The 11,813-nt window shown below is 40.0% G+C and overlaps 2 protein-coding genes across 3 annotated transcripts; both read right to left on the reverse strand.

Annotated features, from left to right (window-relative positions):
- Positions 1 to 446: 446 nt before the first annotated feature.
- On the reverse strand, positions 447 to 4,950 carry LOC115773975 (uncharacterized). 2 transcript variants are annotated; one of them, XM_030720959.1, is made up of 7 exons: positions 4,735 to 4,950; positions 4,128 to 4,451; positions 3,609 to 3,749; positions 3,246 to 3,335; positions 3,129 to 3,157; positions 1,361 to 1,414; positions 447 to 1,213 (listed from the first exon to the last, which is right to left on the reverse strand). In XM_030720959.1, the coding sequence occupies exons 1-7, from the start codon at positions 4,862 to 4,864 to the stop codon at positions 1,115 to 1,117; spliced, it is 867 nt and encodes a 288-aa protein (XP_030576819.1). In that variant the 5' UTR covers positions 4,865 to 4,950; the 3' UTR covers positions 447 to 1,114. The 2 variants fall into 2 exon arrangements, with proteins under 2 accessions (XP_030576819.1, XP_030576820.1); XM_030720960.1 differs by lacking the exon at positions 1,361 to 1,414.
- Positions 4,951 to 6,735: 1,785 nt separating this feature from the next.
- Positions 6,736 to 10,082, reverse strand: LOC115773974 (cytochrome P450 2K1-like). The gene is made up of 9 exons (XM_030720958.1): positions 9,802 to 10,082; positions 9,514 to 9,676; positions 8,981 to 9,130; positions 8,746 to 8,906; positions 8,291 to 8,470; positions 8,046 to 8,187; positions 7,775 to 7,959; positions 7,174 to 7,315; positions 6,736 to 7,100 (listed from the first exon to the last, which is right to left on the reverse strand). The coding sequence occupies exons 1-9, from the start codon at positions 10,006 to 10,008 to the stop codon at positions 6,919 to 6,921; spliced, it is 1,512 nt and encodes a 503-aa protein (XP_030576818.1). The 5' UTR covers positions 10,009 to 10,082; the 3' UTR covers positions 6,736 to 6,918.
- Positions 10,083 to 11,813: the final 1,731 nt, after the last annotated feature.

Below are 11,813 nucleotides of genomic sequence, written 5' to 3' on the forward strand. Positions count from 1 at the left end.
ATTTATCTACTTTTGGGACAACTATCTATTGTTTAGATCATGTTTATTAGAAAAAAGAATTCAGTTTGATGTTTCCAGGATGTGATGCTTCACCGTCCGGGAAATAACACGAGTAAGCTATTTTAATTGTGTAAGACCAGTCATAATTTTCCTGAGAAGTGAGCACGAGTTTTTACATAAAAATGTGACGACGACAGCAGCAGAACTCCGGATATTTCCCCCTGATATCCGTTCTGACTGTTTGGAATTTTATGAGCGTTCTACACCAACGTCGCCCTTTATGGAAATCCTCACCACCTTTGTTTCAGTAGCCAGTTCAGCTGTGGATGGGATGTCTTTGAATTTGCATAATGCAGTAATGAATGCTCCTTCTATCAGGACAGGCTTACTGTAAACACTGAGTTTAACAATAACTTTATTTGCACTTTTTTAAAGACATACAAAACACTTCACAGCTTGAATAAAACCACACATTAAAAACAAGTATACAGCATCCAGACACACAGCCGACCATACCATCTTACATTTATTCCAACACAATTCTATTCATGCATTAGATGTAAACTATGGCCAAAAATAAATTTTGGAAAAGCTAACCTATAAAAATTTGTTTTCAGCAGCCGACCTGATGAGTTGTTCCAAAGTTTGGGCATGACAGCCTCAAAAGTACGGTCGCCTCTGGATTTAAAATAAAAAAGTGGAATAGTTAATTTATATTTTAATGAAATTTTAAAATGGATTCTGAATTTCACCAATCAACAAAGGGAAGGAAGAATAGAGATCATATTTGACCACCTAGCTGCTGCCTTCTGGAGGCCTAAGGAGGTCTGAGAGTTTGAAATACAAAAATTGAAAAAATAAATCAACTTAAAAATCTATTAAATCAACAATATATTTGAATAGCACTGAACAATTAAAAGAGTTTGAATAAAGCTCGCAATTAGCAAAGCATAAAATCTGCAATGAGTCCATACTGTACATCTGATGATTATAGTTGTTGGATTTTTAAAAATAACCTCAGTATTCTTTATGATTCACATTTGAAATACATTCCAGTAATATGAAGCAATCCAAAGCAATCATTTATCAATGTATAATAAATGCCACTGGCTTCTTATGTGCGTTTAATGTTGGCATAGATGACGTCATCCCTGGAGGTTCTGATGCAGGAAACGGAGGTCTGTGCATCACTTTTACGGTGTTCATTGTGAGCCTGTAAGATGAAGGATAGAAACACAACAAACACACATAAATATGGGAAAAATGCAGAATTTTTCATTGACTGGAGATCACAAACATCCACAACAAATGTTTGTTATTGTGATATATGTTGTGGACCAATGTGTTGGACTTATCATACCCAGGTTTTGTTGGTCTTCTTGATGGAGGTGTAAATATCAGCTGCAGGATGATCCTGCACATTGAAGACAGCCAGAGTGGTGTGTGAAAACATTTAATGTCAAAATTCTCTGTGATGCACCTGAACCACACCAAACTCTCATCCATGTCTTTATGGAGCTGCTTTGTGCACTGGTGTGCAGTCATGTTGGAACAGGAAGGGGCCATCCCCGAACTGTTCACACAAAGTTGGGAGCATCAAATTGTCCCAAATGTCTTGATATGCTGAAGCATCAACGCCGCTTTTCCACCGATGGGGTTCCGGTGCCGGTGCCAGTATTTAAACTGTTCAGCGTTTTTTCCACCACGAACGCACTCAGTGCTCGGCCGGAAAACGGGTTCAACTCGGGCCCTGCAAGCTAGCTGGTCTGGAACCAAGAACACCCTTCTGACCAAAGCGGCAGACGGGCGTGACTCTGCTGTCTCAACATAAACTTTTCTACCATATTACATGTGTATTACATGAGAAAAGCGAAGCAATTTTCACGGCTGTGAATTAGGTTGGGCTCTAAGGCTGAACTTGCTGCTTTGTATCAGTTCATATCACAGATAAAAGGACACAAAGTGCGTACTTGTCGTCTTGCTCTAATCGCTGTCTGTGTTTCCCTCTGTGCTGCACACAGATGCTGCAGTAGTTTGGTTTGGACCCTAAAACGTATTTGCAGCACAAGAAAGGGGAGCGTGTTCTCCCATGTTTGTGCGCTTCGGCTTCCGTGTCCAGACGAGGACCCACTCATATATAAAGGAGCGGTTCGCAAGCGTGGTGGAAACGCGGGGCCGTTCCTAAGCTTTTCACTGGTTCTTTTGGGAACAGCACAGGCACCGGAACCCCGGCGGTGGAAAGAGTTCCTTTTCCTGGAACTAAGGGGCTGAGCCCAACTCCTGAAAAACAACCCTGCATGGCCTCAGATGCAGAGGTGCTAATTTTCATGCCAGCAGCTTCACAATCAGCTGCGAATCGCTCCACTCCAAGCTGAAGGACACCACCTGATGAAGCCAACAGGACTGCATCATCTGCAAAAAGCAGAGCTGGACCTTGCTTTGTGCACTGGTGTACAGTCATGAGTACTGTGGCATGTTTTACACCACTGCATCAACACTTTGCACTGAGCTTGGTGATGTAAGGCTTGGATGCAGCTGCCATGGAAACCCATTCCATGAAGCTCTCACTGTTCTTGAGCTGATCTGAAGGTCACATGAAGGTTAGAGGTCTGTAGTGATTGACTCTGCAGAAAGTTGGTGACCTCTGTGCACTATGACCCTCAGCATCCTCTGACCCCACTCTGTGATTTTACGTCGCCTGCCACTTCATGGTAGGACTTGTTGCACAGGTATCATCCTATCACGGTACCACGCTGCACTTCACTGAGCTCCTGAGAGCGACCCATTCTTTCACTAATGTTTGTAGAAGCAGTCTGCATGCCGAGGTGCTGGTTTATACACCTGTGGCCACGGAAGTGACTGGAACACCTGAGTTTAACACTGTGGATGTGTTAGTGAAAACTTATTGTATAATAAGAAACAAGTGTAATATGCACTGATGTGTGATCTCACCCTGCCATGAATGGTTTCTGGTCTACTGCAGACATTTATGCTCTGAGGCTTTTTAAGAGTTTTTTTTCATGTAAAGCACTGATACCTAAAATAAAGTCATATTATAGCCACAGAGAAATTGACCACAGAAGTCATCCATGTATTTTAACATTAGATTACTTCATTTAAAAACTTACAATTTCTTCACTCCTTTGTGTTTTGCCCCCTAAAAAGACAAAAGAGGTCAAATTTAGGTCCAACAGTTAAAAGCCAGCTTAACTCCCCCACCCCCAATAAATGAGGTGTTTCCTCACTTTTAGTTCTCCTCCATCCAACGACTGCCATGATTATGAAGAGCACCGCGAAGCCAGCAGCCAAAATAATCAGTATGGTGTTGGTTTGAACTGCAACAATAATCATTCAAATATAATACATGGAATGAATCAGTTTTCAAGCCTAATGTTAGCTGGGCTATCATTAGCTTGCTAAGTGTCCTTGTCCTGTCCTGGTGTGCTTTAACCCAGTAAAGGATACCTCTGTGCATCACTGGTTTTAGCTCTTTTGATTTTAGCTATTCTGTCCTCCTGATGTTTCTTATGCATGGAAACATCCTTCAAACACACAAGCAGGAGGATGGAAGACAGAGGAGGCATTTTTTAAAGATGTTCACACTGTACCCGTGTTTGTGTTGTTTTCCTTTTCTGTGGGTGATGTCATGCTTGTCGTGGATGATTTAGCTGTCACCGATAAAGCAGCTGTTCCTGTTGTAGCTGATGGAGCACGTGTTGATTTGGCCCCATCTGCTGTTGAGATCTCTCCTGAAACGGTTAAAAAAATCCAAATAACTCAGAAAATGCATCATAATTATTATCCACAGTCATTAAACATTTAATCATATTCTCACTTGTGTCTCACTCAAATAGGACAGATAGACCAGGTAAATCCAGACAGGTTAAGTCATCACATTTGATTTATTTTTGTTGGATAACAGCAAATATTTGATTGAACTGCAGAGAAATTATAAGTCAAAGAGACAACTGGACTTTAACCACACCAGAAAATTCTCCCGTTAGCATAAATGAACCAGCAGAGTGACTCACTGAAGGGATCGAAGGTTCAGGTTTTTAACGTTCACCACATATATATACACCCTCCAGGTGTAAGCACAGGGCAAGAAAACATAAATAAATACTCACTGTTAGTAACGATCAGGTCAATTTGAGTGTCTGTATCTAACTGCCCTGATCTGAAATGTCTGCAGTTGTAACGACCTTCATGCAGTTGTGCGACGTCCTTTATAACCAGAGAACAGTCTGTAATTCTCAGCCTGTGTGATTTGAATCCAGCATGTTGGTGAATCTGTCCGTGTTCAAACAGAGCTACTGCTGTATTGGTTGTTGAAGGACCAAAGAGCCACGTAGTCGTGGAACATCCATCATGGTCATTTTTCCCATTTTCACAAAGCAGAGTGACTTCGCCTCCAACTTCAGCACGTAATTCAGTATGCTGTTGAGTTACTGCTGTTGACAGAAATAGAGAAACAAGAATTACAAAATTAGACTCCTATATATATATATATATATATATATATATAGATAGATAGATAGATATAGATATATATCCTAGATATGTAGTGATTATTTTATATTCAATTTTTAAGTTTTACTTGATTGAATATGCTGAGCTCATGTTAAGTAAAAACAGCAAACAGTTTTCTTTATATGACTGTTATTTCCTGAACTATCATTACTAATACTAATACAGGGTTTGATATATATGTATACATTAAGCATGTTTCTTTACCTGTAAATGGAAGCATGAAAAACAGGCAAATTTTAAATAATCTGAATTCAGCCATCATGATTCTTTCTCTTCTTCTTTGTCTCCTGCTGTCACAAACTTCACTGTCAGAGTCTCTGTAGTCGAGACTCATAAAGACAAGCGTGGAGTCCCGCCTACTTCCTGTCCCCTCCTCATTGTGACTGCAGTTATTTTTAATGCAGGACGAGCATATTAGTTTCCTCAGTTTTTACACACGTAGAAACTGAACATACATCCTTTATCAACCAAACAGACACTCGAGTCTGACTTTATCACAGGTGGATGAGATTAAATATGCAGGTTTTTAAATAATGTGTTATAGAGTTTTGTTTCGGGCAGCACGGTGGTGTGGTGGTTAGCACTACTGCCTCACAGCTACAATAACGTCTAGAAGGTTCAGGTTCAATTCCACCTTGGTCTGGGCCTCTCTCTGTGTGGAGTTTGCATGTTCTCCCCGTGTCTGCGTGGGTTTCCTCCCACAGTCCAAAAACATGCAGTTACTGGGGTTAGATTAACTGGTCACTCTAAATTGCCCATAGGTGCAAATGGTTGTCTGTCTCTCTGTGTTGGCCCTGCGACAGGCTGATGACCTGTACAGTGTTGACCCTGCCTCTTGCCCTATGACAGCTGGGATAGGCTCCACCCCCCGCCCCCGTGACCCTGAACAGGAGAAGAGAATGGATGGATGGAGTTTTGTTTCTGCTCAGGTCACAGAGGACTTCCTGTCCACAAACATATATAAAAGTTATCATGACTTAATCATAACATGAGGTCATTTTTATTCAACCTCTAAAATTAATCCTGTCATTTATTGGTGTGATCCATCCATCCATCCATCCATCCATCCATCCATCCATCCATCCATCCATTCATCCATCCATCATAGGGTGAGGGGGGGGGTACACGTTCCCTCAGATTATTTTTCTTCTGAGAACTAAGTAGGATGTGTTTTTCTGATAATGTGACTGCAGCTGCAGAGCTCTGGAGGTGTTACCCACAAAGGACCAGAATAAACATCAGATATGATCAAGCCACTGATGTCACTTCTAGTTTATTTTAAATTACGTGATAATCAAAAATCAATATTTCACCATTTTTAAATCTAAAAATCGGATTCAGCATTTAAGCATTTAAGATTTAAGGACCATTCACTGAAATTAAATAAAGTCACCCAGACAGGATAAAGTCTTTAGACTCTCTGATCACTTCAAACATCCTGTTTATTTTAAGCTGCTGCTTCAGCTCTGTTGGTGGGGTTTCATATCATGGTTCCTCTTTTAGTATTTCCTCTGCTCAGCACAAAATGTCAGGTGCGTGTGTGAGTGTGTGTGTGTGTGCAACATTTAACTCATGTACTCTTAAAGCATAAAGAGCTTCAAATGTTTGCCAACAAAGGAAAGGTGATCTGTCCTGAAGTCAAACTGTTGTAACGTGTTGTGTCCTCTGGAGGGCAGCAGGCAGAAGCACAACACAACTGTCTCAGAGGTCATCCAGTAAAACGGTAAACTAACAAGGTCTTTGTTTAAAAATACTGTCTATATGAGCCAAAATGAAATAAACACCTGTAGCATTAATTTGACATCATACAGAACTCAGATACAAACAGCAAATCCCAGCTGTCATACGGCGAGAGGCAGGGTCCACCCTGTACAGGTCGCCAGCCAATCGCAGGGCTAACACAGAGAGACAGACAACCATTCACACCTGTGGGCAATTTAGAATCACCAATTAACCTAACCCCAGTAACAGTATGCCTTTGGACTCATCCCTCACACAAATTATGACACTTTTCAGTGAGACTGCATAATAATGAAATCACGTTATCATAAAAACTTTGTGGTTGGTATCTTCTGAATCATGTGGAGGGTGCAGGTAAACTGAATGCGCTGGTACTGCAGCTCTCGTTCTCAATCTCAAAACTGAATTTGCTGAATTAGAACAACTCAAGTAAACAGCACACCTGTGGCCTGCTGACCTGCAGACTTTAGAAGTTACAATTTGCTTTATTTCAGCTCCATTCTACATTTGAGAAGCTCCTTCAAGGGACAATCATAACTGATTATCATGAGTTCATAGATCATTTTGTTCTTCCAGTCACTAAATTCATTTTCTTATATGTATGTTTTTCTTCCATCTAAATGAGACAACAATTGGTGCCCTTGTTGCTCACATGACGGGAACAGCACACAGTTTAACATCTGAAGGGTTGAGGATGAGGCTGTCACATGGTGACAGATCATCCTGTGAAACTCCGGGTGGAAGAGTGAATCGGAAGTGCTGCAGAAGGGTGGCGAAGAAGATCAGGAGCTCCATCCGGGCCAGACTCTCTCCGGGACAAATCCTGCTACCTGAAATGGAAAACAATCAATATAGTAGATTTCATGTGAGAGTAGAGTGAGCATTGACAAGAAGGTTACAAACCTGCAGAAAAGGCCATGAAGGCATCACGCTTGAAAAACTTTCCATCTTTGTCCAGGAAGTGTTCCGGATAAAAAGTGTTTGGCTTCTCCCATTCACGCTCATCAGACAGAACGGACATCAGGAAAGGATACACCGCTGTCCCCTGTGGAAACCACAGACCCAACTTTCTATTTATATTCACAGGATATTATTGTTTTTACATGTTAATTAAAGTAAAATGACCTCTGGGACAAAATGAGTCTTAAATGAAAATATACTTAGAATGAAAATGCCAATAACCTGATTTTTTTTTTTTAATTTGCTTAAAAAAATAAAGATAATAAACATTTTACCCAGCTGCATCAATAATAATCAACAATAACAATAATCAATAATCGCACAATGTTTCTGTCTGTTCTTTAAAGGTGTTGAATTTTCAGCACTAGCTGACTGCTGCAGATTGCATGAAATATTTAAACTTTATATATATATATTATACTTTATATACTTATTGCACTGGTTCACCCATTTGATAATTACACACCTTTTTCACACCAGTGTTTTTTCTTGTTAATTGTTAAGCTTATAATAAACGCATGCTTTGAGTTCCAATAAATTTGACCTTCTTAATGAAGTGACCCCTGAAGATGATGTCTCGGGCAGTTCTGTGAGGAAGCCCCAGGGCAGCAATGGCAGTTAGCCTCTGTGTCTCGTGGATGACGGCATTGGTGAAAGGCAGGTCAATCCTGTCTCTAAACCGCGCCTGACGGTCTCCTATTACCCTCCTCAGCTCCTCCTGGACCTTGTCTGGAAGACGACCGAGGATAAAATAATTTTTATTTCAGTTTAAGAAAGAAGCAATTTTTTTGTGTGTGTGTCAGTCAAATCCTTACCCTGTATCTTTGGATACTTGGCCATAAGAAAAAGTCCCCATTTGAGAGTACGTGATGATGTTTCAGTGCCACCAACAAACAAATTAATTACCGTCATCAAGAGGTTTTCATCGTGGAAATGACTGGTGGTAATCCCAGATTTCTGCATGTGAAAATCAGGAGTTATTTAACAGCATTGACACACATGGAGTTAGACATGAAATCTGCACATTATTCTCAGCTTTAATAAATGTCGTGTTTCTCACCTCCAGATTTTCTTGACGGACCAGAAAAGCATCCACGAAGCCTCTGCACATCTTTGGATTGAGAGTTTCTTTTAAATGACTCAACAATTTCAACTGGTGCTTCCTATTAGCAGCAAATGATTTTTTGAATAGTTTTGGGTAAGTAAACCATTTGCCAATCCAGGGGAACAGGTTATAAAGCTGTTTAAAGACAAATGCATGCAAGTGTTAGTATTTAACAGTGAAAGCAGATGTTTTTAAAACCAGTTCATAAGAAGCTTATTTTATATGATGGTTTTATTGTGTGGAATTAATATGCTTGGCATAAAGTTTGTAAAGATGTATTTTTAAAAATTAATGTAACATTTATTTCACAGGGGAAGTTTTTGGAAAATGTTTTTTCTTTAAATGTTTTTAAGTGTCTTGAGGAAACGGGGCTAAAAAGAAACATCTGATCCTTGAACTTTAAATTATACCTGAACTGATGGGGTATTCAGAAGTTTGTTGTTTCTGCACACACGATACACCAAAGATGTAAAATCTGGATCGCTGTAATCAAATCTGCTGCCATAGATCATGGAGCAGATAATATTAGCAGTTGCGTTGCTTATTGATTGGTTAGCATCAAATGCTTCTCCTGCAAAGGAAATGACAAAAAGTCAGAATTTCTCTCCAAATCGTTGCGATTTCTGTCAGTCAGCAGCTGTTCACCTTTGAACTGTTCAAAAGCTTCCATGAGGTGGTGACACTCCTCAATGATTTTGTCCTCAGATTCTTTCTTTCCCATCCCAAAGTCCCTCAGGCTCATCATCGCGAACCGCCTCATGTCTTTCCATGACTCATCGTTAGCCCATATAATACCTGATTTGAAGAAAACAAATTTCAATAACACAGATCAGAGGTTCCCAAAGTCAGGAGTGCTGCGACCCACTTAAAAAACAGAAAATCTCACGACCCACCTGCCACTGGGACACAAACTTCAAAACAAGAGTAAATTTAGCTCAGAGTAATGAGTAATATCACAAACTAACCACATTCTATTATCAGTTTTGATTCACTTTTTATATAAATGAATACATTTATGTAAATATGTAACTATGCATACCTGTGAGTAATTTCAAACTGAATTTTTGTTATTACTGGCCCCCCACTTTGCAGTACCTTGTGGGCCCACACTATGGGAACCACTTACTTAGATAAAGGCTATCCATATTTGTCATAAGCTAGTGCTTTTAATTACTCACCATGTCCATGAATAAGTTCATCCATAATTCGTACCAGATCTCTTTGTCCAAACACTTCAGCACAGTTCACCAGTGCCTCCTTCACTGTCTTGTATCCTGCCAGGACCACCACTTTTTTGGGTCCCAGATAGATGGTGAAAATTGATCCATATTTCTTGGATAACTAAATACAACAATGCATGTTCATATACTCTTGCTTAAAATACATTACAGTCATCGAATAAGTTGAATAAGCTGTCTGATCCAGTAAACTACCTAAAAGGAAAATCGTTCCGATGACTTCCTCACCTCCAGTAATACGGCATGTATTCTCCTCAGGTCCAGCTGCAGCAGGTTCCCAATCACAGGCAGTGGTGGGGGTCCAGGGGGCTCCTTCACAGGCTTTTGGGCACCAAAACTGTTAGTGGAGGTGAAACAGATCAGTAGAAGGATGGTCAGAGCTATGAACAAAACAACAGAATGAACGTGCTGGATAAAAACATATAATATCTCCATGGCTTAAACCGGGACTTCTGTTAAGCCAGTTCTACTGAGACGCAATGAGTAGATGGCTTTGGTGGAGCCAAGAGGAATGAGAGCCAGCCCAGTTAACACAGCCCACAGTACCTTTGTACTTTGGTCTGTGTCTGTGTGTCTAAGTGGGGAGGACGCAAAAGCAAATAAAAAAAAAAATAAGAAAGAAAGAAAAGAAAAAAGAACTATTGGTGTTTCAACTACACTGTGATATCCATCCATCCTCTTCCACTTATCCTTAAATATGATGCAAACCTTAATGCACATCCAGTGAGATATTTTTGTTCACTTCAATGTGTACCGGATTTCATTTTTTTAAGTTAAACTTTATTTGGCCTTACAGGTGACATTTCATCACATTAATCCACCTGGATGATCAGCCCTAAACAGATATTTCATTTACTGCTGTCGCTTGTTTTGTGTCCAGCTACATCCATGTGAGGAACGACCACTGAGGACTAAGGCTTCGATCATTGCAGGCAGAGGCAGGATTTTTAGTATAGTCCAAGTTTCATTATTTTTATTTATCAAGGCTTTAATTTACAAAGCTTAACTCATCTGCCTCATGAAGCAAATGTGACCTCTTCCAGCAGCACAAATAAAATCAGCCCTGATGGGTAATTAGCAGCTCTTTATGCCCTGCTGCTGATGAGCCACACCAATCTGGCAGGAGAATCACACTTTCCAAAAAGGCAATTAAAACACATAACCATTTATATATTATCATTTATAATTAAAGCAATCACCCAACAATAGCCATAAACCCCCAATTTACACCAAAACCATGCCCCCCCCCCCCCCCCCCCCCCCCCCCCCCTGAAAATAACACCTTAAAAATCCCAAGCAAGTTCCCCACCCACCCAATTTCCTCCTTGATCTCTCCCGGAACCTTTAAACAGTGTTCAGACCCCTGAGGACACATTTGCCTGAACACACCCTGCAGAAGACAAAGGAGAAACAGGTGAGTGCACTAAATCTGTAGCCATATTCACAATAACTGCATAAGTTCATTACCCACACTTATCCACATGATAATCAGTTACATTTGTGGCTATCGCCGTGTCTTTATGTTAGAGCGTCTACCCGCTGTACACTGAGCAGCTGCTAAAGTACCTGGCAGAGAGAACAACACCATTAAAATGTTCAATAAATCAAAAATTATTTAAGTGTTCACATTTGTAAATATGTTTATTTATGTGCCAAAAAGTGCTGAGTGCTAACTAAAGTGCAAATGTGCACAGACGTTTAATACTTAGAACAAAAATACAAATTACTCTGAACAAGTAACGAAACACCTTTTGTTACAATCCACGTGAATTAATGTATCCTCACATGATCGACAAAATCAGCTGCAAAAATCAACAGAATTGCTGCTTTCAAGGCTGTGTGTGTGGCCCAGAGTTAATCACTTCAGGAGGCCTCATCTGACGTTTTTTTGTGGTGTGAGCAAAATCAAGATATACTTTGATTTCCACAATAACTTTTAAAATCCACATGAGCAGGTAAAGCTTTTCTAAAAGTGATGAGTGCTAACTAAAGTGCAAATGTGCCCAGACGGCTAATACTTAGAACAAAAATACAAATTATTCTGAACAAGTAAGCAAACACCTTCGTTACAATCCACATGAATTAATGTATCCACAATAACTTTAAGATCCACATGAGCAGGTAAAGCTTTTCTGCAGAGAGGGAGAATATCTGGAAGATCTCTATTTTTATTCAGAATTATGCTCTAATTTCACGACTGTATTTTGACAAAACTAATTCTGTTTTAAGTCTTTCTGATC

This window comes from Archocentrus centrarchus, chromosome 24, assembly GCF_007364275.1.
Source record: "Archocentrus centrarchus isolate MPI-CPG fArcCen1 chromosome 24, fArcCen1, whole genome shotgun sequence".
NCBI lineage: Eukaryota > Metazoa > Chordata > Actinopteri > Cichliformes > Cichlidae > Archocentrus > Archocentrus centrarchus.

Coding starts and splice junctions, on each gene's coding strand:
- LOC115773975 (XM_030720959.1), bottom strand. CDS start 4,864: ATGAGTCTCGACTACAGAGACTCTGACAGTGAAGTTTGTGACAGCAGG. Junction 4,452..4,734: donor TTTCATGCTTCCATTTACAG/GTAAAGAAACAT, acceptor TTCTGTCAACAG/CAGTAACTCAACAGCATACT. Junction 3,158..3,245: donor TGGATGGAGGAGAACTAAAA/GTGAGGAAACAC, acceptor TTGTCTTTTTAG/GGGGCAAAACACAAAGGAGT.
- LOC115773974 (XM_030720958.1), bottom strand. CDS start 10,008: ATGGAGATATTATATGTTTTTATCCAGCACGTTCATTCTGTTGTTTTG. Junction 8,907..8,980: donor AGCTTTTGAACAGTTCAAAG/GTGAACAGCTGC, acceptor TTTCCTTTGCAG/GAGAAGCATTTGATGCTAAC. Junction 7,316..7,774: donor GGGGTCACTTCATTAAGAAG/GTCAAATTTATT, acceptor TGGTTTCCACAG/GGGACAGCGGTGTATCCTTT.